A 24,222-nucleotide genomic window follows, 5' to 3' on the forward strand; every position below is an offset into this window, starting at 1 on the left:
AGTGATTTTCCTCTATTGTTATATCATATTTTAAGTTTTTTTATCTATATACAGCATTCATTTTTTGCGCTTGTACTGTCTGGCTACTTTATTAGGACCAGAGATGTTTTAGCTGTATGCAACACTGTGCAGAATATTTAACATCGTAGAGGTGACAGTGTGAAGGAAATTACATTTGCAGGCAAGTGCTATAAAGTTATGTGACAGGATTAATTCCCAAATTAGTTCACTGCAATGGGAAATGGACAGGTTCTCACAGATTTCCAGAAATGTATGATTGCCAGTGCACATTTAACAGATGCTACAGCAGGTAGCTGCACTTACCAAATGTTCAGAGGCCAATGTCATTTGAATCTTTAACCTGTTCAAGAATATGTGCATAAATTTGTGTTGCAGGAACTGGGGTAATATTGAAATTTATGTTTTTCAAGGTTGTTTCATAAGTGATATGTGAGGTAGATAAAGTGGCTATTAAATATACAACTTGTTTTGAAACCTTTCAATACTGCCATTTCTTATTTCTGTTTCCAACTTCTAGTAGTCAGTTTTAATAGATGGCAACACAAATACAGCTTTTAAAAATAGAGGCTATCACACCCATTGGCAGGTTTTAAATAATTGAAATTATCTGGATTTTTGATCTAGAATTAAATGATTAAATTAAATGATAAACAAATAATTTACTGATGCTATCACTGCATTAAAAAATTATGATCTGATTTTAGGTAATAATTTCGCTCTGTTGTTGTAGAATAAGGTCAAAATAAGTACAAATTAATATTTAAAAGCATCTAGGCACAAAGTTTTTATATTTAAATTTAAAAAAAAAATTCCATGACAAAATTCATTTCCACGTATGTCCTTGTCAGTTCAGCAAACTGACAAGGAAAGCTCTACCAAATTTAAAAACTGAAAAAATCTGTGAACAGATGTAAACTCTGGCCAAAAATGTAAGGTGAGCAAGAAGTGTGATGTCTAGAGTGTATCATGAAGCGTGATTTTTGCCACAAGACAGATAATTAGCCTCTGCATTTAACATAGAAATGTCACAAGCATCACTACCTACCTACCTCATATTAAGAATCCTACAAAGAAGCATACAGAAGTAATTTGAATAAAAATTTGTATATGAACATGGGATTTTTTGAATAAGGGCTGATAAAGTTTGACAAAACAAATGACTATTTGTTTTTAATATAACATGTGCATTACAACAGTAAATTGAATAAAAATTTGTGGATTACAGTTTAAATTTTTGAATAATGTCTGTAAAGATCCATTGCGGCTGATTCACTAGAAAATATGGCTGCCAGTACCAAGTTATGTAAAGAATGAATTCAGGAGGATTAGAAATATGTTGCGGTCCAATTAGTTCTGAGTTTTGCCTTTTACCACCAATGGAAGACTGCATTAATGGAGGGAACCATCCTGTTGTGTACTAACAGTACAAACTGCTAGCCGAGGTGTAATGATAAGGAGTATGTTTTTTATGGCATACGCTTGGTCCCCTGAACCGACTGAAGGATTGTAAATGCTGGAGCATATCTGAAGGTTGTTGTTGTAGGTATACATCAGATAAACATGGCAGTATTGTATATTTATTTCTATTGATGAATACCTTGAAGATGATACAACCATCCTCCATTCCGATGCAAGAAACAGTGGTTTGATAAACATGAAGAAGACTTCAAGCATCTTGCCAGACTGACTGAAATCTGACCAGCCCAGTCATTGATCAGATGACAATCCCATTGAGTGACTGTGGGACAGATAGGAAAGTCTTGTTTATTGGCACAGTCTTCTACCCTTGCACGGTGGCTTTAGGTACAAGTATTCTTTAAAGCCAGACAACTAAAAATCCTCTTCCCATATCAGTAGTGATTCTTCATGCATTAAGAATCTGCAGATAAAGGAACCACTAGGTGGCAATGATCACAGTGTGCTGATGTGGGATTTACGCAAAGAGGTAAATACCATCAGGGGTAAAGGGAAGAGTTTTTGCTTTTGTAAAGTTGACTGTGGTGGTCTGAGACAGTTTTTAAATTCTATGCAGTGGGATTAATTGATGATGTTACCAACAGCAAATTCTAAATGGGAAGCATTCAAAGAATTAATCTTGGAAGCTACTAGGCTCTTCATACTAACTAAGAGATATTGTTCAAGGTTTAGGCCTAAATGGATGTCAGATGAACTAATGAGATATGTGGCAGAGAAGAAAAATGCATGAGATACATATACAGGGTGTCTCAAAAATATTGGTACAAACGTTTATGGGAGGTAGGTAACATCTAAAGGAATGTGAATCGCATAGGAACCCATAACCGGAAACGTCACGGCAAAGTAGTAGCAGAGGCACAAGAAGCAGAAATGACACAAGAGAGTAATTAGTGGCAAACATTTATTTGACATAATATTAAAAATGGAGTACGAGATGGATGCATTTCATGATGTTACAACAGATGCTCGAAGGTTCCACCAAGAGATGCGATGCATGCGCCACACCGACGCAGCATGGATTGGCGGACACGGTCGAACGCACCTGGAGTTTCTTTGACAGTAGCACAGCGCAGATGAGTCTCACCACGAGATCCATTTCCATCTCCACAGGTGATTCATACACTATAAAATTAAGGGGCCCCTACAGAAAGAAATCAAGGCTCGATAAATCAGGTGAGCATGGGGGCCGCGCAACAGGTCCACCACGGCCAATCCATCGACGCCCAAAACGCGTGTTCAAATGGTCACGAACACACCTTCCATAATGGGCAGGCGCCCCGTCATGTTGAAACCAAATGTTGCATCTCACATTTGCTGGAATGTCGTCAAGTAACCCGGGTAGCACTTGTTCAAGAAAGATCCGATATTTAGCAGAGTTCATGCGGGATGGTAACAGGTATGGGCCGACTAAGCTGTCACCGACTATACCTGCCCACACATTTATTGCGAAGCGATGTTGTGCCGCATGGGGGCGCACACCGTGTGGTTTGTCGTGAGCCCACACATGAGTATTGTGCTGATTGAATAAGCCTTCCCGAGTGAAATAAACCTAATCCGTGAACAAAACATAGGCCGGAAAATTCAAAGTCTTGAACACTTTCTTGGAGAAACCACTGCGCAAAAGCCACACGTGCAGGATGATCTTTGGGGGAGCAGTAACTGAACCCTTTGGAGATGAAAGGGGTGTAAGGAATCATCGTGACAGACACGCTGTACACTGCAATGAGACACTCCTAAGGCAAAGGCAGGTTTGCTGGTAGTAGGATTATTCTGGATGGCATTCAACACACTTTCTTAGGCCGACCGGGCTAGCCGGGTGGGTAAAGTGCCTGCCTGGCAACCCAAAGGTGGCAGGTTCAAATCCTGCCTCGGGCTTGGATCAAAGTACTGCAAAAAGCGTGGGAGGTGCATTATGGCCACAGAAGCTGATGTGCCAACAACTACCCAAAAAAAAAAAAAAAAAAAAAAAACACCTTCTTCCATGGCGGGAGTTCGCATCGAACGTGGTCTGCCCATACTACTCACGTTACCGCTAAATGACCCATAATCGCACAGATTTTGATGCACCCACGCAAACAAACGGTGGTCCGGTACATGTCTGTCTGTCTGGGAAGCCTTCTCCATAAATTCGTTGAGCAGCTCGTCCATTGCCCTCTGCTAGAAGGCAGAGGGCAATGTGAGCTAGCAGACATACACTAGGTGCATATCTGCCAGCTCACAGTTCGTATATCGAAGCAGGCTCTTCATGCGGCGACTACTGCTTGAATGAGTAAACGAGAAATTTTCCCTCTTGGGAACTGATGAACAGTGCCGTCTAACGACTACGGTGACGTTTCCGGTTATGGGTTCCTATGCGATTCACATTCCTTTGGATGTTACCTACCTCCCCTAAACGTTTGTACCAATATTATTGAGACACCCTGTAGATTAACAGGTGACACAGAAGCCTATGGCAGATATAAGCTGGTCTGTAACCAAGTCCCAAAGGATGTTAGGCAGGCAAAGGTAGATTATGAGAAATCTTTGGCAAAAGATGCAAAGAAAAAAAAACACCAAAGAGTTCTTTACTTATGTAAACTCCAGAAGGAAGGGGATGAATCAGATTGGTCCTCTTGATATCAATGTTTCAACTGTTGATGATCCTGCTCAGGTAGCTAGCAAAACTGAATGAGTATTTCATTTAATATGAATATAATTTTCATATGAGGAATTATTCAGAGAATGGAATGCCAGAGGTGTATTAAACTCTGGCCGTGAGCTAAACTGATTTTGTAATAACTGAGAGCCGAATGAAGCAGAAACTGTTGAAGTTGAACATAAGAAAGGTGCCTGGGGTGGATTAAAGGAAGTAGGCAAACCCTTATCCATAATTATGAGAGCTTCCTTGGACTCAAGGGAGGTACACATGGACTGGAGATCTGCAAATGTGACCCCAATTCACAAATGAGGATCAAAGAGTGACACAAGTAATTACAGAACTGTTAGTTTAACTTCTGTTTCAGGGAAATCAGTGAAAAAACTGGTGAAAGATGCACTGCAGGATCATCTAGACAAGACTTCAGTTATAGTTCAGACACAGCATGGGTTTGTTAAGGGGAAGTCTTGTCTGACCAATTTAAATGGTTACTATGATGTTGATCACAAAGGAACTGGATGCAAAGAATAATTTTCATATGGCATATTTGGATCTTAGCAATGCTCTTGATACTGTTGCACATTGAAGACCACTGTACAAATTGGAGCAGTGTGACACTGGGGCCAAATTACTGCTATGGATAAAGGGATCATTGAATGTGAGAAGACAGAGAGTGATAAACAATGGACACTTGTCTTCATAGACTAATGTTATTAGGGGAGTTCCCTGGGTTCGGTGTTGGGTTCATTGTTATTTTCTGTATTTATTAATGATATCAATGAAGGTATATCAGGCTTAATGTCTAATTTTGCAGACGATACAAGGGTTGTTATTGACACTAATAACAGTACACTACTGCAGCAGGATCTAGAAAAGTTGAGAATAATGGCTGAAAGGATGCAACTGAAGTTTAACAGTGGCAAATGTAAAGTACTGCATATGGGCAGCAGTAACCCCACAGTAATGTATCAACTGTGTGGTACTACACGCAGGGTTGTAGAGAATCAAAATGATCTTGGGGTTAATTGTGCAGTCAGATATGAAGTTTTCTGAGCAGTGCAGATGGTCTGCAAGAGTAGCTCATGGTATCTTTCAATGATATGCAAGAATTTTTCTAGCAGGAATAAGGAAGTGATTATCCCTTTGTATAAGGCAATGGTCAGGCCACATCTTGAGTACTGTATACATGTCTGCAGACCCCATTTTAGGAAGGATGTAGAACTTCTGGAACAAGTACAGAGAAGTGCAACATGATTAGTGAATGGAACAAAGAGTTGCTCTTATGAAGTAAGGCTTAAGATATGCAAATTACAGTGTCTGGAGACTAGGCACCTGCGAGGTGATCTGATTGAGGTGTATAAGGCCTTGAATGGTTTTGAGCAAGCTCAATGCTGATGGGATTTTTCCTCTTGCCTTGGATTAGTCACCTGAGGGGACATAAAGAGAGTTGTAGAATAGATGTGCAGAAATTTGCCTTAAGCCAGTGGGGTGGTTGATTTCTGGAACAAACTTCCATCTGTCATTGTAGAAGTGAACAGCTTAAATAAATTCAAGGCAGAACTAGACAAACATTTGGAGCGAATGGATGGGTGAAATGAGGGTTTTTTTTTTTTTTTTTTTGACTGATGCTGTATATTCTTACTTGCTTGCATCATATGCCTCTACTAATTCTAATAAGAAAATATTACTCCAGAAATTGAGAACAGTTTTGTTATGTGAGTAATCCAGTATTTTCTGTCACTTTTCAACACCTTGTTAATTTCCTGGCAATTGTTTTTGGATTAAATTTAATTTTTTAATTTGGGTAAACACTGGATGTGGTCCTAATAAATTGGCGAAGATATTTTTTGTTTTTCAGTAATTATTTCCTGTTCTTCATAATAAAAATTATCAGTATTATGTTAGAAATTCAGTAGATAAAGATTGAAGAAGAATTAATATGCAAATTATCCTGAAAGCATGGTATGTGTTGCCATTTCTTATCTGTTTCCAATTAATAGTAGACACAGTTTATAGTAAAAGGCAGCATGAAAATAGCTTTGAAGTTTGGGGAACTTTAAAAGTACTCATCAATAGATCACAGTTGTTATCCTGAATTTTCCAGTTTCAGCCTGTAGGAGCAAAATTGAAAACATTCTTTTGAATTCATAAGCAAAAGTTTTGTGAAATTGAATTTATGTGATACGTATTTTGATGTTGAGGATGTTCCTGAATAAAAATTTTTTAATGATTTTTTTGGAAAATTTTGGTTTAAATTTCACTGTACTGTTGAATAGCCACCAAGTCAAAATGAGAATAAATTAATATTTAAAAGCATTTATGTACAAAGTTTTCATTTTTTAGAATTTTTAAAATTACACATGAAAAGTTTCTCCTCATAGTCTCATTGAAAACTCATCTGCCATGACTCCAAACACATGTTCAGTAAACTAGCTTATGAAATTATTTAGTTATTAAGTTTGTTTGTTATATCTACATCCTTTCCCCCTTAATTCAAGATCCACCTTGGATAATTAACAGGATAGTTTGGCATATTTGAATTATCCAAGTTTTGTTGTATATCTAATGGCTTCACTTGTAATAGAATTTAGTATCTAAGCACAGAAATATTTATTTTCTACTTATTTTGTTTTGTTGTATTATATTTTTATATTTCATTTATATTAATTTTTTTAGAAGCCACCTGTTGTTACAACCGTTGATGTGCTTGACCCTCCATTAGGCTGCACACGTCTAGAGGTTGCTCATCTTTTAGCTGCTTTACTTTCTACAAATACCCATGCCATTAATGAACAGTTGACAAGACTTGGTACAGTTTCTGTCCTCATGGTGAGTGTGTTTAAAAGAATCTTTGGGTAATTTCTTATTGTTTCTGAAGTAATATAAATTAAAAAGCTTCTATGAGGAGTTTGAGTTTATAAGTATGTATAGGTCTCTCTCTCTCTCTCTCTCTCTCTCTCTCTCTCTCATTTTGACAGAACTGAGATAGAGGAAATGTTAAACCAGTGCATTTGGGTTATAATCCAAATCTGTGATACTGTCTTCTGCAATGCAGATTGTACCCATTTGGCACTCAAATGAGTTGCACAGCAGCTGGATAATTTCTGCTTCTGTCCATTGGGGCTGATGGACAGTGGTTCTCCGTGAGTGACTCTTTTTTTTTCCTTTTTAATATCTATTACGGTCTGACCATTTGACTTTGCTTTTGTTGAGAATCAAGAAATATTGATTTAAGACGATTTATTTATCATATTCAGAATGTAAGCTGTAAACATTCAGCCCAAAAGTCCCTTTTGTAACATTATTTTAGAAATTATAACAATAAAATTTTATGAAAGCATTAGCATAAAATGTTTTAATATTTTAATAATTAACTTACCTAAATGAAATATGCCTAGGTGTAGGGTACAGTTATTTAATATTTAAAATTTCACATCAGCAATGACTTTTCTCTATGTAAGTTTGGTCCCTGTGATGTTAAAATTAGCATTAGCAAAGGCACATGATGCAAGGAAGCAAGCTTATATAGCATCAGCCAAAAAAAAAAAAAAACAAAACACTCCCTCATTTCACCCATCCACTTGCTCCAAATGTTTGTCTAGTTCTGCCTTGAATCTGTTAAGCTATCAACTTCTACAACGACAAATGGAAGTTTGTTCCAACAATCAACCACCCGCTGGCTAAAGGCTACACCGTCTTTCCTCAATTTGAATTTATGCCCTCTCAAGCGATTATTCTGAGCAAGAGGAAAAATCTCATCAGCATTGAGCATGCTCAAACCATTCAAGACTATACACTTCAATCAGATCACCTCACAGGTGTCTAGTCTCCAGACACTGTAATTTGAAAAACTTAAACCTTTCTTCATAAGAGAAACCCTTTGTTCCATTCACTAATCTTGTTGCTCTTCTCTGTACTTGTTCCAACAGCTCTACATCCTTCTTAAAATGAGGCCTCCAGACAAGTATACAAGTACTCAAGGTGTGGCCTGTCCATTGCCTAATACAAGGAGATAATCATCTCCTTATCTCTGCTAGAAAAATTCCTGTATATCATTGACAAGACACCTTGAGCTACTCTTGCAGACCATCTGCACTGCTCAGAAAACTTCATATCTGCCTGCACAATTAACCCCAGCTCCTTTTCATTTTCTATCACTGTCAGTGTAGTACCACAGAGTTGATACGTTACTGTGGGGTTACTGCTTCCCATATGTAGTACTTTACATTTGTCAATGTTAAACTTTATTTGCCACCTCTCAGCCCACCTACTCAACTTTTTTAGATCCTGTTGCAGCAGCATACTGTCATTAGTGTCATTAACAACCCTGCCAACCTTCATATCGTCTGCAAACTTGGAAATTAAGCCTGAAATACCATCATCAATATCATTTATAAATACAGAAAAGAACAATGGACCCAACACTGAACCCTGAGGGACTCCACTAATAACATTAGTCAATGATGAGCAGTGTCCATTGATTTTCACTCTCTGTCTTCTCCCACTCAACCATCCCTTTATCCATAGCAGCAATTTGCCTCCAATGCCCCACTGCTCCAATTTGTGCAACAGTAACCAAGGCCTTTCTAAGATCCAAATATATGATATCAGATTTATTCTTTGCATCCAGTTCCTTTGTGACTATATCATAGTATCCAATCAAATTGGTCAGACAAGACTTCCCCTTAGCAAACCCATGCTGTGTCCGAGCTATAACTGAAGTCTTGTCTAGATGATCCTGCAATGCTTCTTTAACCAGTGCCTCCATTGATTTCCCTGAAACAGAAGTTAAACTAACAGGTCTGTAATTACCTGTGTCTCCCTTTGATCCTCCTTTATGGATTAGGTCACATTTGCACATCTCCAGTCCATGCGTACCTCCCCTGAGTCCAGGGAAACTCTCATAATTATGCCTAAGGTTGTGCTTACTTCCTTTGCCACCTCCTTTAATATAACTGGATAGATTCCATCCACCCAAGATGCCTTTCTTTTGTTTATCTTCAACAATTTCTCCTCCACTTTACTCTCAGTTATTACAAGATATCTAGCTTACTGCTAGAGTTTAATACATCTCTGGCATTAACCTCCCTGAATAACTCTTCATGTGTGAATGTAGATGCAAAATATTCATTTAGTTCTGTTAGCTACTTGAGCAGGATTATCAACAGTTGAACCATCGATATCAAGTGGACAAATCTGATTCATCCCCTTCCTTCTAGAGTTTACATAAGTAAAGAACTCTTTGCTGTTTTTCTTTGCATTCTTTGCCAAAGATTTCTTGTAATCTGCCTTCGTCTGCCTAACCTCCTTTGTGACTTGATTACAGACCAGCTTATATCTATCATAGGCCTTTGCATCACCTGTTATTTTATATGTATCCCATGCATTTTTCTTCTCTGTCACATGTCAAATTAGTTCATCTGACATCCATTTAGGCCTAAATCTTGAACAATATTTCTTAGTTGGTATGAAAAGCCTAGTAGCTTCCAAGATTAATTCTTTTATTGCTTCCCATTTTGAATTTGCTGTTGGTAACATCATCAGTTGGTCCCACCATATAGAATTTAAATACTGTCCGAGACCACTGTAATCACCTTTACGAATGCAAAAACCCTTCCCTTTACCCTTGATGGTAGTTACCTCTTTGAGTAAATCCCACTTCAGCACACTATGATCACTTCCACCTAGTGGTTCCTTTATCTGCAGATTCTTAATGAATGAAGAAACACTACTGATAATCAGATCAAGAGTATTACTCCCTCTGTTGCCTCCTGAACATGCTGCTATAGAAAACAATCATCCAATAAATCCACAAAAGCCTTGCTAGTGTGGGAGTGACCAACCCACAAATTCCAGTCAGTATCTGGAAAGTTAAAATCCCCCATTATAAAACTTTATGATTCAGTGGCCCACTCTATTTCTCTGCACAATTGAGATCGTGCATTATACTCATCAGATTCATTAGGCATATAATACACACCTACTCTCATTTTTCCTTTCCCAATGCTTATGTCACTCCAAACAGACTCAGCATTGAGTTGTCCACCAACATCAATTGGATGCACTTTCTTAGATTTTATGTGCTTCTCAACTAACAGCATAACCCCTCCTCCCTTCCTGTCCTTTCTGTACACATTGTACCTCTCTAAGTAAATCCCACTTCAGCATACTGTGATCACTGCCACCTAGTGGTTCCTTTATCTGCAGATTCTTAATGCATGAAGAATCACTACTGATAATCAAATCAAGAGTATTACTCCCTGTAGTTGACTCCCGAACATGCTGCTGTAAAAAATAATCATCCAGTAAATCCACAAAAGTGTTGCTAGTGTGTGTGAGTGACCAATCCACAAATTCCAGTCAATCTCTGGGAAATTAAAATTCCCCATTATAAGAAACTCTGATTTACTGGGCCACTCTATTTCTCTGCACAATTGCTCATTGTACCATCAGATTCATTAGGCCTATAACACACACCTACTCTGATTTTTCCTTTTCCAGTGCTTATGTCACATCAAACAGACTCAACATTGCATTTTCCACCAACATCAATTGGATGCACTTCTTTAGATTTTGTGTTTTTTTTTTAACAAACAGCATAACCCCTCCTGCCTTCCTTTCCTGTCTATCCTTTCTGTACACATTGTACTCCTCAAATTCCAATTCTGCACTGCTTATGTCTGTGTGATACCACATCTCTGGTTTCCCAACAATAACTGCCTTTGATGTCTTGACTAGCACTTCAAGCTCATCAATTTTATTAACTATACTCCTAGCATTGGTGTACACACAATTATACATGCACCTGTTTCTACTCTTAATTACCCTAACACAGCCCATGTATTTACTTGTTCCACTATGACTCCCAGCCATCCTGAAATCCCCATTGCCTTGCTTTCCAGACTGCAGCTCAATTGCATTTCAATAGAAGTAGTGCAAGAATCACTTTCACCTCTGCCAGCGGCTACTGCTAATCTATTAGTCCGTGTATCCCCCCAAGCTAGCAATTTTCCGATCCACCTAACTCTGCCTCAATAGCATAGCAAATATTCTTGCACCCTTTCTATTTAAGTGTATCCCATCTCTGTAGAAGTAGTCTCTGCTGTTAACAAGCACAGACCAGGCTGAGAAATATTCTACCCCTTGAGCCTTGCACAATCTCTCCAGGGCTGAATTGATTGACAAGGCTCTCATCATATATTCCCTCCTATTGTGTCCGGGCAGAATTGCAGACACTTTCAAATTCAACCCTAACTCACTGCTTTTTTTCAACACTGACTTGTACTTAAGTAATTCCGCCGGTTCCGTACTCTTAATATTATTAGTGCCAACTTGTACAACAATATCACACTTTGTGCCCTTAAAAGATGATATCTGCTCTACTACGTCATCAACCTTTGCCACTGGCAGACATACCTTAGTCCTGTTCCAGCTATCAGGACATTGAGTAGCTGCTTGAACCACAGCCATTACTGGTTTTTGACACCCCCAAAACTAAATAATTTTGAAGATGGAGACAATGCTGTTGAAGCTGATGCAGTATTTAATATTAGCAATATAGTTCAAGGAAGCCACAGGCTTTTGCTGCACTGACTAAAAAAAAGTAGATAAGAAAATACAAATTATGCACTTCCCTCCTCATGTAAGGAACTATGCAGTTGATCCTTGAATTCCTTCAAAATCTTAGCTGCAGCTACCTGCAGAAGAAACCTGGTCCAATAATGAACAACTCACTGGCTAAAAGAAAACTTCCTACAATGAAGTCTACACCTCATTTTCTGTATTTTGAATTTATGATCCCTAGTTCTGGAATTCACTATAACAGCAAAAATGCTTTCTCCGTTCATTTTGCTAACCATCCTCTGAGAAACTAAACTTCAATCAGATGCCAAGCTCTATAGACCACATAATCGGAGCATTTCATTCTGTAGTTACCATGATTCTGTTGCAGCCACACAACTCTGGAAAATGGTTATAGCGAATTTTCTCCAATCATGGTGGTTATGTTTATGTAAATTATTCCCAGAGTATAAACATAAAATTTATTTATTTATTTATATCCCCTAATAACTAAAATTGAATTGAAAAGATCCTATATATCAAGTGCTAACATTTTTTTTTTTTATTGTTCCAAACATGGTCTATAATAATAATGGCATTTCATGTAGCACTTAAAATGAAATGTGCAACTTCATAAGTTTCCTGTTTGACTTACAAATACTGTTGCCATATTTTTACTGTAATAAAATCTAGTACAGTTATTATATTGGAGAATAGTGAAAATATGGGCTTTTCAAGATGCAGATAGTGAAGTCTGTGTTTAATTTATTTTTGTGGCTCTTGGTACAACTTTTCCAGTGACTGGATTGCTACTTTTAGTATAGCAGATTTGTATGTGAAGTTAGCATTAGCATTAGCATTAGTAGAGGCATTTGATGCAAGAAAACAAGCTTATGCAGCATCAGCCCAAAAAAAAAAAAAAAAAAAACCACTTCCACTTCACCCCTCTGTTCGTTCAAAATACCTGTCCAGCTGAGCCTTAAACTTATTTAGGCTATCAACCTCCACCACAAGGGATGGAAGTCTGTTCCACCAACCAACCACCCGCTGGCTAAAGGCAAATTTCCGCACGTCTATCCTACATCTGTCTTTCCTCAATTTGAATTTATGCCCTCTCAGGTGATTTTTCTGAGCTAGAGGAAGAATCGCATCAGCATTGAGCATGCTTAAACCATTCAAGGCCTTATACACCTCTATCAGATCACCTTGCTGGTGCTTAGTCTCCAGACACTGTAATTTGCAAAACTTAAGCCTTTCTTCATAAGAGTTCCCCTTTGTTCCATTCACTAATCTTGTTGCCCTTCTCTGTACTCGTTCCAGCAGCTCTACATCCTTCTTGAAATGAGGCCTCCAGACCTGTATACAGTACTCTAGGTGTGGCCTGACCATTGCCTTATACAATGGAATAATCACCTCCTTATCCCTGCTGGAAAAATTCCTGTATATCATTGACAATACTCCATGAGCTACTCTTGCAGCCCGTCTGCACTGCTCAGAGAACTTCATATCTGTCTGCACAACCACCCCCAAGTCCCTTTCATTCTCTACCACTGTCAGTGTAGTACCACAGAGTTGATACGTTGCTCTGGGGTTGCTGTTTCCCATGTGTAGTACTTTACATTTGTCAATGTTAAATTTCATTTGCCACCTCTCAGCCCATCTGCTCAACCTTTCGAGATCCTGTTGCAGCAGCATAGTGTCAGTAGTGTCCTTGACAACCCTGCCAACCTTTGTATCGTCTGCAAACTTGGACATTAAGCTTGATATACCATCATCAATATTATTTATAAATACAGAAAACAATAATGGACCCAACACTGAGCCCTGAGGGACTCCACTAATAACATTAGTCCACGATGAGCAGTGTCCATTGATTACCACTCTCTGTCTTCTCCCCCTCAACCACCCCTTTATCCATAGCAGCAATTTGCCTCCAATGTCACACTGCTCCAATTTGTGTAGCAGTCTTCCATGTGCAACAGTATCAAAAGCCTTTCTAAGATCCAAGTATATAATATCAAAGTTATTCCCTGCATCCAGTTCCTTTGTGACTGCATCATAGTATCCAATCAAGTTGGTCAGGCAAGACTTCCCCTTAACAAAACCATGCTGTGTCTGAGCTATAACTGAAGTCTTGTCTAAATGATCCTGCAGTGCTTCTTTACCAGTGCCTCCATTAATTTTCCTGGAACAGAAGTTAAGCTCACAGGTCTATAATTACTTGTGTCAGCCTTTGATCCTCCTTTGTGATTTGGGGTCACATTTGCACATTTCCAGTCTATGGGTACCTCCCATGAGTCCAAGGAAGGTCTCATAATTATGGCTAAGGGTTTGCTTACTTCCTTTGCTGCCTCCTTTAATATAACTGGATAGATCCCTTCCACCCCGGGTGCCTTTCTTGTGTTTATCTTCAACAGTTTCTCCTCCACTTTACTCCCAGTTATTTCAAGATTCTGTAGCTTACTGCTAGAGTTGAATACACCTCTGGCATTCCCCTCGCTGAATAACTCCTCACGTGTGAATGTCGATGCAAAATATTCATTTAGTTTGTTAGCTACCTGAGCAGGATCATCAATAGTTGACCCATCAATATCAAGTGGACCAATCTGATTCATCCCCTTCCTTCTAGAGTTTACATAAGTAAAGAACTCTTTGCTGTTTTTCTTTGCATCCCTTGCCAAGGATTTCTCGTAATCTGCCTTTGCCTGCCTAACCTCCTTTGTAACTTGGTTGCATATCAACTTGTATCTATCATAGGCTTCTGTGTCATGTGTTGATTTGTAAGTATCCCATTTGTAAGTTTAAGTACATTTGTAAGTTTAAGTAATAAAGACAGCAGTGCAGAAAGTACCATGAAATGTCTGAGAATCATTTGTATTCCTTCAAGAAATTAAAGACATTTCACTCTACTCAAACCGATGTGCTTAGATTTTCACAATTTTTGATTTAAATGCACACTGTTCTGCTAAAATAACAGTTAGTTACTATTTTTAAAGAGAAACATTTCTTCAAAATATGTAGCCTAATAGACATATGCTGTAAACCAACACTGTATTCCTTGTTTGATGTCAGTGAATTACTAAAATATTTTCTATCATTGTTGTGCATCAGATAACTCAATTATTGAGCAGTGTTTTTAGTTCCAGAAACTTACAAGTTGCATACCATGTCTATGAATTCATTACCAAAAGAGACAGCTCTTAGATTATAAAGAAAAAATAAATTTACAAGTGCAAAAATGAATTTTTAAAATGTAGGAAATAACCCTTCATGCACCTAATTGTGTTGCATGAACAGTCACGCAACCACCGAAGTGTTTAAGCAGTTAATATATGAGTAGTGTGAAGGTACATGAAATTAATTGCATGATTCTTTTGGCACACTGATTGAACTCTTATTAGCAGCAATGCATTATTTTTGTTTAAAGCTTGGTACATACGTTGAGGTTAGTTTATGTACAATAGAATAAACCTTCGATAAAATTAAGCAAATATTAGTTTATTGTTTTTTGATTATTGATTTACAGTTCACCCCAAAAGTAAGTGAAAGCTATAAATTCAGCTATAAATTTCTTTTAGCTATAAATCCCAGAAATTTACTTTTCAACTGTTTACAAATTTTCAGAATGTTGAAGATTTTGAAATGTTATTTGTCAGCATTCCAAAATTTACAATGCATTGAATGCACTTACTCAAATGTAGGAAAAAGAACATGTCAGCTGAGGGATGTACATTGTTAGTTGATATGAAAGTGGTGTGAGTATTTCTCTTGCCATTAGGCTGTACCAGTTTATATGTGTAAATCACAATTGCCATAGTTTGAGTTCAGCAAGAAACCACTTAGAAAAAGCTTGGAAAGATAAGTTTTTCTTTTTTTGTTAGAGACATTTGCAAATTTATTACACCAGCAGTCCTGCAGTATTCGCTTTAAGTGGATGATGCATTTTTGCTGGCAGTGAATATTTACATGTACATGTGTTCCTATGACTGTCTATACCTGGATCACATTTCATAATTCAAGTACTGTAATTTAATTTTTGTTGTTGCTTTCTTTTTATCTTTTATTTGTTGAGCATATTGTAACAATCATTTATTAAATTGTGTTTGTTTTTTATTGTAGAATTTCATGAATTTTTCCATTTAAAATTCTTATACTATATTTCAGGACCTTTTCTTTAAATACACTTGGAACAATTTCCTTCATACACAGATTGAACAGATGTTGGGACGTATAATATCAAACATACCAACCTTTGATGATGAGGGTAATAAAATGCATCCTTTGCTGGAACAGGTAATGAGCTTTTTGAAGCAACATGCAACTAGTTAAGGTTACATCTTGAAAAGCAAATTTTTCTTTTCTTTACTTAGAATCCAAAATAAGCTTCCTTCTAATATTGTAAGTAAAAATCTAATAATATTATTTCCACATGCTGATAGTAAACAGTTTAACAATCTTGTATGTGTACTTGGTTATACTCAAGAACAATTTCATTTTGGCATAACATAGTTGCAGATGTTTGAAAGAATTTCATGTATGAGATGTTATCAAAAAGTTTAGGAACTGACTTTGCATCTACAAATTGCAGCATCAAAATGAGGTGTGACTTTGTAATAAATGAGAGGAAAGTGGAAAAGAAATTACTGAAGCTAAATGTAAGAAAGTCACATAGGGTGAATGGGAGCTATCCAAAAACTTCATTGCACTGGCAAAAAATAAACAAATAACAACAATAACAAAAGAATAAAATAATAAATTAATAAAAATAAAGGAAGATATATGAAAAGTAGATAAGAAAATGGACTGATTATGTGCTTCCCTCCTCACATAGGTAACTGTCCAGTTGACCTCAAATTCATCAGGCTTATCTACCTGCAGAAGCAGCTTGTTCTAGTAATCAACAACCGACTGGCTAAAAAAAAAAAAAAAATTCCTACAATGCAGTCTAAACCAATTCTGTTATATCTTGAATTTATGGCCCCAGTTCTGGAATCCTTTATAACAGTCAATTTTGCCTTCATTACTTTTACTGTTCCCTCCCAAAGCCTTATAGATCTTAATCAGATCCTCTTTAAGGTGCCTGGTTGCCAAGCTTCCCGTCGCCCACGTAATCTGTATCTTCCTCATATAATCACCCTTTTGCCGAACTCACTCTGCATCTTTGGAACCCTTTCAAGAAGCTGAATATCTTTTTTCAAATGTGGTCACCATACTTGGACACAGTATTCTAAGTCTTGTCTTACAATTGCCTTATACATTGGAATTATGACCTCCCTATCTTCACAGGCTATTATTCAATAAATTATTGATGGGACACGTAGGCTTTTCTGGCAGCCTGTTTATTTTCAGATCCCTCCATATCCACCTTTACCATAACTCCCAAATCATTTCTTCCTCTACTGTTCTTTAATTCAAACCCACTGAGTGTATAAGTTATTTTGTGGTTGCTATTTCCCAAGTGTAAGACCTTGCATTTTTCTGCATTAAAATACAGCTACTACTTTTCTGACCATCCTTGATGCCTGTTCAATATGTCCTAAGGAGTTCTCTTTGGGCATTAATAACTCTTCCAATCTTTATGCTACCTGCAAAATTTTGCCAAATTATGTCCTCTAACTCATCATTAATGTTGTTTATGAAAATCAGAAATAACATGATTCAACAATCAATCCTTGGGGCACACCACTTCTGATATTACACCAAAATGCGAGAATATAAATATCCATTAATCAAAACCCTCTGTCTTCTGCCTTTCGGCCATCCTGTGATCTATCTTAGAAAGAGAAAGATCACAGGGTGGCTGCAAGGCAGAAGACAGGAGGGTTGATTTTTTCTTAACAAAACCATGTTATGCATCTTCTTCAGAATGCCATTTCTATCTAAATGTCCCAGTAGTTGCACTCTTAATCATTTCCTCCAAGATTTGCTCACTGCTGAAGACAAACTGTTCTAGTTACTGACTTCATGCTTGGAATCTTTTTTATATATTGGTAATATGTTGTCTCCAGTCCAGAGATTTCAAAATCTCTAATTTTGTATGTCTAATAATATGTCACATATGATATGTCTATTAATATGTTCATATGTCATAAGTGAATCCAAAGAAAAGAATCAGATCCTTTTGTAAAGGGGTTGGAAAAGTCTTAAACAAGAGTTTAAGACTTTACACAAGAGTCCAATCTGATTCTTTTTCTTTGTATTCACATATACAAAAACCTCCTTATCCCCATTCTTTGCTCTCCTTGCCAATGCTCTCTCATGCTCAGTCTTGGTTGCCCTAACCTATTCTGTGGTACTGTTACAGATGAACTTGTAGCTGTTGTAGGATTTGGTACTTTACCATGCAATCTTTTTCTGCTCTGTTAAACTAGCCATTTCCATATTCTTCCATCTCAGCATTCTCCTTGTGCTGTATTTTCTTAATCATATATTTATTCATGGCTTCTGTGTTTATTGTTTTAAAGGTATTCCATAATTCTATTGCCTTCACCCTCCCTATAACAGTCTGCCAAATTGACAGATGCCATGGAGTCTTAAACTTTCATAGTCACCTTTTCTGAAATTAAAACCCATGCCTTTTACCTTTAACTTCTGCAGCATCTTTCTTCATCTACCAGCTAATGACTGCATGATGACTACCTTCCAGTGGTTCCTGTACTGTGAGCTCTATGATGTCATCTGCTTTGCAAGTAGTGATCATGTCTAGAATATTCTTACCCCTTTTAATTTCTCTAATGTTTCGGTACAAATAATAATTATCCAGTTTATTTAAAAATTTTGTTCCCCTTGATGAGTTTTCCTTGCAGTTATTCCAGTCAATTAGGGAAAAGTTGAAGTACTGATACATAACACATTCGCACTTACTTGCCCAATTTCATCTGCATGTAAAGACTCCTGTCATACTTTTCACAACCATGTTGTCTGTAGATTGCTATGACTCTCATTATACCTTTGTTTCCTACTAACTCCTATCACACAGATTCTATGCTGACAGGTATAACTTCCAACTCTGCAAAAGCTGTTTTTGCATTCAAAGCTGCATTTTATAAGGAGCATGACTGCATCACCCCTTTCAGTCTTCCCTGTCCTTCCTAAATACATTGTATATACCACAGTGAAACTCCTTTTCTTCAATTTCCAGTTGGCAACTGGAGTTTTAATTCACTCATTTTATTGACAATACTCCTAACATTATTGCAGACACAGTTAAGACTAAGTATTCTATATTTTACTAGCCTGCCACACCCCTTTAAGTTATTTAAGCTTGTTTCCCTTGCTTTAACTTCCTGCTCATTTGAAACATTGCTACCCTCAACATTTTGCCAATATTGGCTGTTGCGGCACAAAAAAACTCTTGAAATGAGTGCAAGCATTACTTTGTCCCATAACATCAGATAAATGTGTATCTATGAATGTGATCTTCATTAGCATGTTGCTGCTGACCCATACACTTTCATCATCACTGGTGACAGATCATGGGTGTAAGGCTATGACTCAGCAGCAGCCACATGCTAATGAAGATCACATTCACAATGCTCACAGGACATTGTTCATTATGAATTTTTCATGTGTGGTCAAATTCATAATAATGAAACAAGGAATACTATGAAAAAGTTATACAGTAATTTTGTGTTGCTGTTCTGAGAAAGTGGTCAGAAAAGTGGACTTCAGAAAATTGACACTTGCATTGTGATAGTACTCCTGCACATTGTTGCTTTCCATTCAAAAATTTCTTGTGAAGCATCCCATCACTGTGTTCCCCTATACACTATACTGAATGGATTTAGCATCCATTCAGTATAGTGGAACACAAAATAATCTCCTCCCTTGCTTGAAGACCCCTTGAAAGGTCATAGATTTGTAACAACTGAGGAAATTATTCAGAACATAATGCAGGAACTATTAGCAATTCCAAAAGAAGGTTATTAGGAATACTTGCAGAAGCATTGGAATTATTGTATTTGATGTCAAGAAGACTGTTTGAAGAAGATCCATCCGATTAGTAGTTGGTAAGCACTGTCATTTCCCAAATATTAGTTCAACCCCCCCCCAACTTTTTGATCACCCCTCGTATTTTTGAATCATCTCAGAATCTTGTCTTTCTTCAAAGATGGCCACAAAATGCACACCTTCCCTTCATAATTCTGAACATAAATCTTCATAATTTATCACACAGAATGCCTCTGCAAATGCCTTCATGCCGAAAGTTCACTCATATCCAATTCTGTTTATTGATGTTTATGTGGCATGCACAAGTAACAGTGAAATGTATATTACAGGTAATGATATAATCTGCATTCAGCTCATTTTGTATTAATACAGAATAAATACAGAAATTTATAAATACAGAATAAAATGAATTCTCACAAAATGTGAGAATTCATTTTATTCTGTATATAAGAATAATGGAGTTGATATGCCTTTGCCTACTGTATGGAAAAGTTTATGTTTAAAGCAGTTTTGTCAGATCAGAGTCACTTATCCTTGCCATCGAATGCAGACACATGTGACATACTTTGATTTGATGTTTACGGTAGTTAATCTCACAAGTGATTTACACCCCACCCCGGGAAAATCTCCATATGGCCTTAGTTCAGTTGCTGCTTATCCCGAGTAGATCAATCTTTTATCCTTGCCATTGAATGCAGACACATGTGACATACTTTGATTTGATGTTTACAGTAGTTGATCTCACAAGTGATTTACACCCCAGGAAAATTTCCATATGGCCTTAGTTCAGTTGCTGCTTATCCCAAGTAGATCAATCTTTATAGGACTAAAGACTACCACCATGAATATTGAAGTCTCAGATGAATTCCCACTTCTACCACTTCCTATGTAACATTTTTACATAATTAATAAAACTTGATTCTGTTGGGTTTTTTTTGGTTTTTTTTTAATTTTTTAAAGAAAAATCTTTTTAAATGTTATCAGATAGACCTATTTCATGAAAACAAGAAAAAAAAATTAAGTGGCTAGAGTGTCTTTAATTTGCTTTAAAAAATAATCCTTTGTGCATTCATCATTTACATGCTGTTTCAGATAAATGATTCCTGGGATAATCATTGATTATATTAAAAAAACAAATGATAATTGTTAATATCATCTGTGTGCGTGCGCATGATTGTTCGGGTCGGGTTATTTACACGCTCTGCTTACTTCAATTGTTTTAGTTTCTTAAACTAGTGTAACCCTCTTAATTTTCATCTAATGTCTGAGATCTGTATTCACAGTTCGTGAGGAGTGAGTATCGAAGTGCTTTTTGCTCCTATTCCGTCCAGTAATTTCGGATTTCCTAATCCGAAAATTATTAGGCAGAATTGCTAAAGTTGAATTGGACCTTGTTGTTCGCCATTGTGAGTACAGTGTGTATTCATTTACCCGTTGGAGCCCACATACTGTGAAAAGTAAGTAGTCAGCTCTTCACCACCCTACTTAATCCAAGTCTGAAGGAACATTCCTTGGTCAGTAAGTGCTCTGCTTTTGCTTTGTCAGTAACCTTGCCATATCTCTCCCTGTAGTGTTCAGTGAATTTTGGGTACAGTGCCATGGAAAAATATGCAACCCTGCTCAAGCTGCGGAAAACTTTCCGACTGCCTAATAAAATGTTCATCATTATCATGTCAGCTTCTTTTTTGCAATTTTTGTAGTGGCATTATAGATCTAAAACGGACTGTGCGCAACTTAGGAAATCAAAATGGAGATGTGCACTCTGCCACAAGAAAAATAGGGATTCATCAGATACAGCTGACATATTGGCTTCTCCCTTAGTGCACTTGCCTCCCTACCCCACAGTCTCTCTCTCTAGAATGCTGAATATTGTTAATGACGTCACCACACATATCAATTCCACTCTCAGTGAACTGGCTATGAACAGCAAGTTTTTGCCTGGGGTTACCGATAATTGTTCTCAAACGGAATCACAGGCTCAAGTCAGCTGCGCTTTTTGCGGGTGTAACACTGAGAAACTTAAAACTATTGATGGCATTCTAAGAAAACTGTATTCAGAAAATAGCTCACTAAGGGAACGTCTGAGCCAGCTTGAAGATTATCAACAAAAGTCCTTGAACCTACTATAAGGTCTCTTGCCCATGAACACTAGGCTCCCCTATCTTGGCCCACTGGAATGCCCATCTCTCACACCTGAGTCATCACACCTATATCCCGAAATGGATATAGTTACACTCTCTAAAGACAGTGCCTATAGCTCCATGCTAAAACCAATGAAACGGAACTCTGACGTTGCAGGCATGAATGGAGCACAGCAAGGCCAGATGCCCAGACCTCAACTGATGCAAGCATCCCCACACCAACAGTATTGATTGGGATGAGAGTAGTTAATACTAGCTTCAGAATACAAGATCGCCAAGCCACCAGCAATACTCATGCAAATATCTTCATTAGCAGGCTGGATCCGTTGACAAAAGTTGAAGAAAATCATTCAGGCACTGTTGATGGAACTAGGCATACTCAGTAAGCCTTTCAAAATCATTACCAAGCATCCATCTTATGCTTCCTTTAGGATTCAGATTGATGGGCCAACAATGCTTCAATGCCGAATACTGGCCCAGAGGTCTGTTGGTAATGCCATACTTTGAGACACCAAAGACCAAGAACTTATCAAGCCCGAACCCCATTCCACAACAATGCATAACTACACCAGCATAGCTACCTGTCCTCTCTAGCAGAGTCTCCCAAATTATATCCGAGAGTGGATGCAACTTATGGATGTCTAACATGGAGATGACGAGCGAACATCGGACCGGTCGCATTCCAGTTAGAATATCCAGTAAGAGGACACATTGAACGCGACATCGATCCCGAGACGAGATTTCAGATCATTATGTGAAAAGCAAATACTGTTCTAAGAGTAATCTCATCATAGTATAATCTTCTGTCGAAGTAAAAATTCGATGTTTCCTACAAAACATCAGGAGTGTCAAAAACAAACTAGATGGCCTACTTGATTTGCTTTCCTGTGCAGAGTACGACTTCATCATTCTGATTGAAACCTGGCTCATAGATGAAATGGAAATTGCTGCCTTCACCTCAAATCTTGGCTATCACATGCTGGCTGCTAATAGAATTGGGAGATGAGGTGGCGGTGTAGTAATCTGTCAAAGGAGTTCACTCCCCCTGATTAAGGCATCCACTTATCCAGGAGGTGACATAGAAGCTGTTCTTGGAATCTTTTTTTTTTTTTTTTTTTTTTATGAAAATCCCAAACACGAAAGGTATCGAAACCTATAGTACTTAGTACCGTGCATGGGTTGAAGGAGAAGTATGGGAGGAGGGGGGTGCCGGAAACTTTGCTCTAGAGACTAAACATAGGTTTCACCACTTCAAGCCTCCAATAAGCAAAGTGGTGGTATTTCACCGGTTGATGAAAGTCATCCACCACCTACCGAATTGCTGGTTTGTCGATCTCTGTGTGTGCCGTTTATTTCCCTCCACCAGTTTCTGAGGATTCTGTCCTTAATCTGACAGCATGGCTGTCATCCACAATCAATCATCGGCAAAAGCTCATCATCCTAGGAGACTTTACCCTACTACATCATCCTAGGAGACTTTACACTGCCAGCCACAAAGACGCTCCTAGATACTCTGTCATTGAACATGTCGGAAATGGGCATTGGTCTTATTCATGTTCCTCCCTCTCACGGCGATGCCACCCTGCACGCATCTTCTCAAACTGTTTAGTAAAGGAAACCCTGACCATAACTGAGAACTTCCTCCCATCTGATCACGTTCCGATTGCTGCGATGATATCTCTGCAGGCACCTAAGGATGAACGTACACAAGTACAAACTACCTGCGGTATATGCCCATAGTTCACAGAGCTCATGTGCTAAAAATAAAATCATTCCTTCATCTGTGCTCAGCTAAGCAGGATCACATCAACATCTGGAACACTGTTGGTTGGTGTTTGCCAGGCAGACATCTCTGTAGTACCCCCTACTTGTGCTCAAGGCTCGGTTACAGAATTTCAAGAGACACTTCCCTAACATGACTCTGGACACTCAACTCGCTCAACATCGACATCGACCTGTGAACTATAGACAAGGCATATCGCGATGGCATCTTGTCCTATCTTGCTGTTTGTAAAGGACATTTATGTAAGTGCCGATCTTAGTTAACCAATGTCATTTCATGTTCTGCTCAACTTGTAGTCCTTTTTCGCTGTAATTACTACTTCATTTTTACATTTTGATTATCATCTTTGCTTTGATCTATTAATTATTATTATTTTATTTTATTATTTTTTTTTATAAAACAAAATCACTTGTATAAACAACAAATTGTAAGGTTCCTCTGGCTTTCTGTGTAAGGAATCACTATTGTATAAAATTTATGTTAATAAAGAATCTTATTATTATTATCATCAGTTGACAAAGAAGTGAACAAACCATCTTCCACAACTTTTGCAGATAAGAATGTTCAAAATATATATTTTTAAATTTGTCACTATTGTAGCTCAGTCAGCCACTATGCAATTTGTTTTTATTTCTGATGTCCTGTATTAGTAATAC

At 37.7% G+C, this 24,222-nt stretch overlaps 1 protein-coding gene across 4 annotated transcripts in view; it reads left to right on the forward strand.

Moving 5' to 3' along the window:
- The window catches only part of fmt (phosphatase 6 regulatory subunit 1-like protein fmt), a 477,658-nt gene that overhangs the window by 219,873 nt on the left and 233,563 nt on the right, over window positions 1-24,222 (forward strand). For all 4 annotated transcript variants that reach the window (XM_090388378.1, XM_090388363.1, XM_090388382.1 and 1 more), the window contains exons 10-11: window positions 6,809-6,961; window positions 15,857-15,985. In XM_090388378.1, the coding sequence (XP_090244504.1) occupies window positions 6,809-6,961; window positions 15,857-15,985 (282 nt within the window). The remainder of the gene's footprint in view (window positions 1-6,808; window positions 6,962-15,856; window positions 15,986-24,222) is intronic.

Source organism: Mastigoproctus giganteus, chromosome 2 (genome assembly GCF_048544385.1).
Source record: "Mastigoproctus giganteus isolate SK-2022 chromosome 2, ASM4854438v1, whole genome shotgun sequence".
Classification (NCBI taxonomy): domain Eukaryota; kingdom Metazoa; phylum Arthropoda; class Arachnida; order Uropygi; family Thelyphonidae; genus Mastigoproctus; species Mastigoproctus giganteus.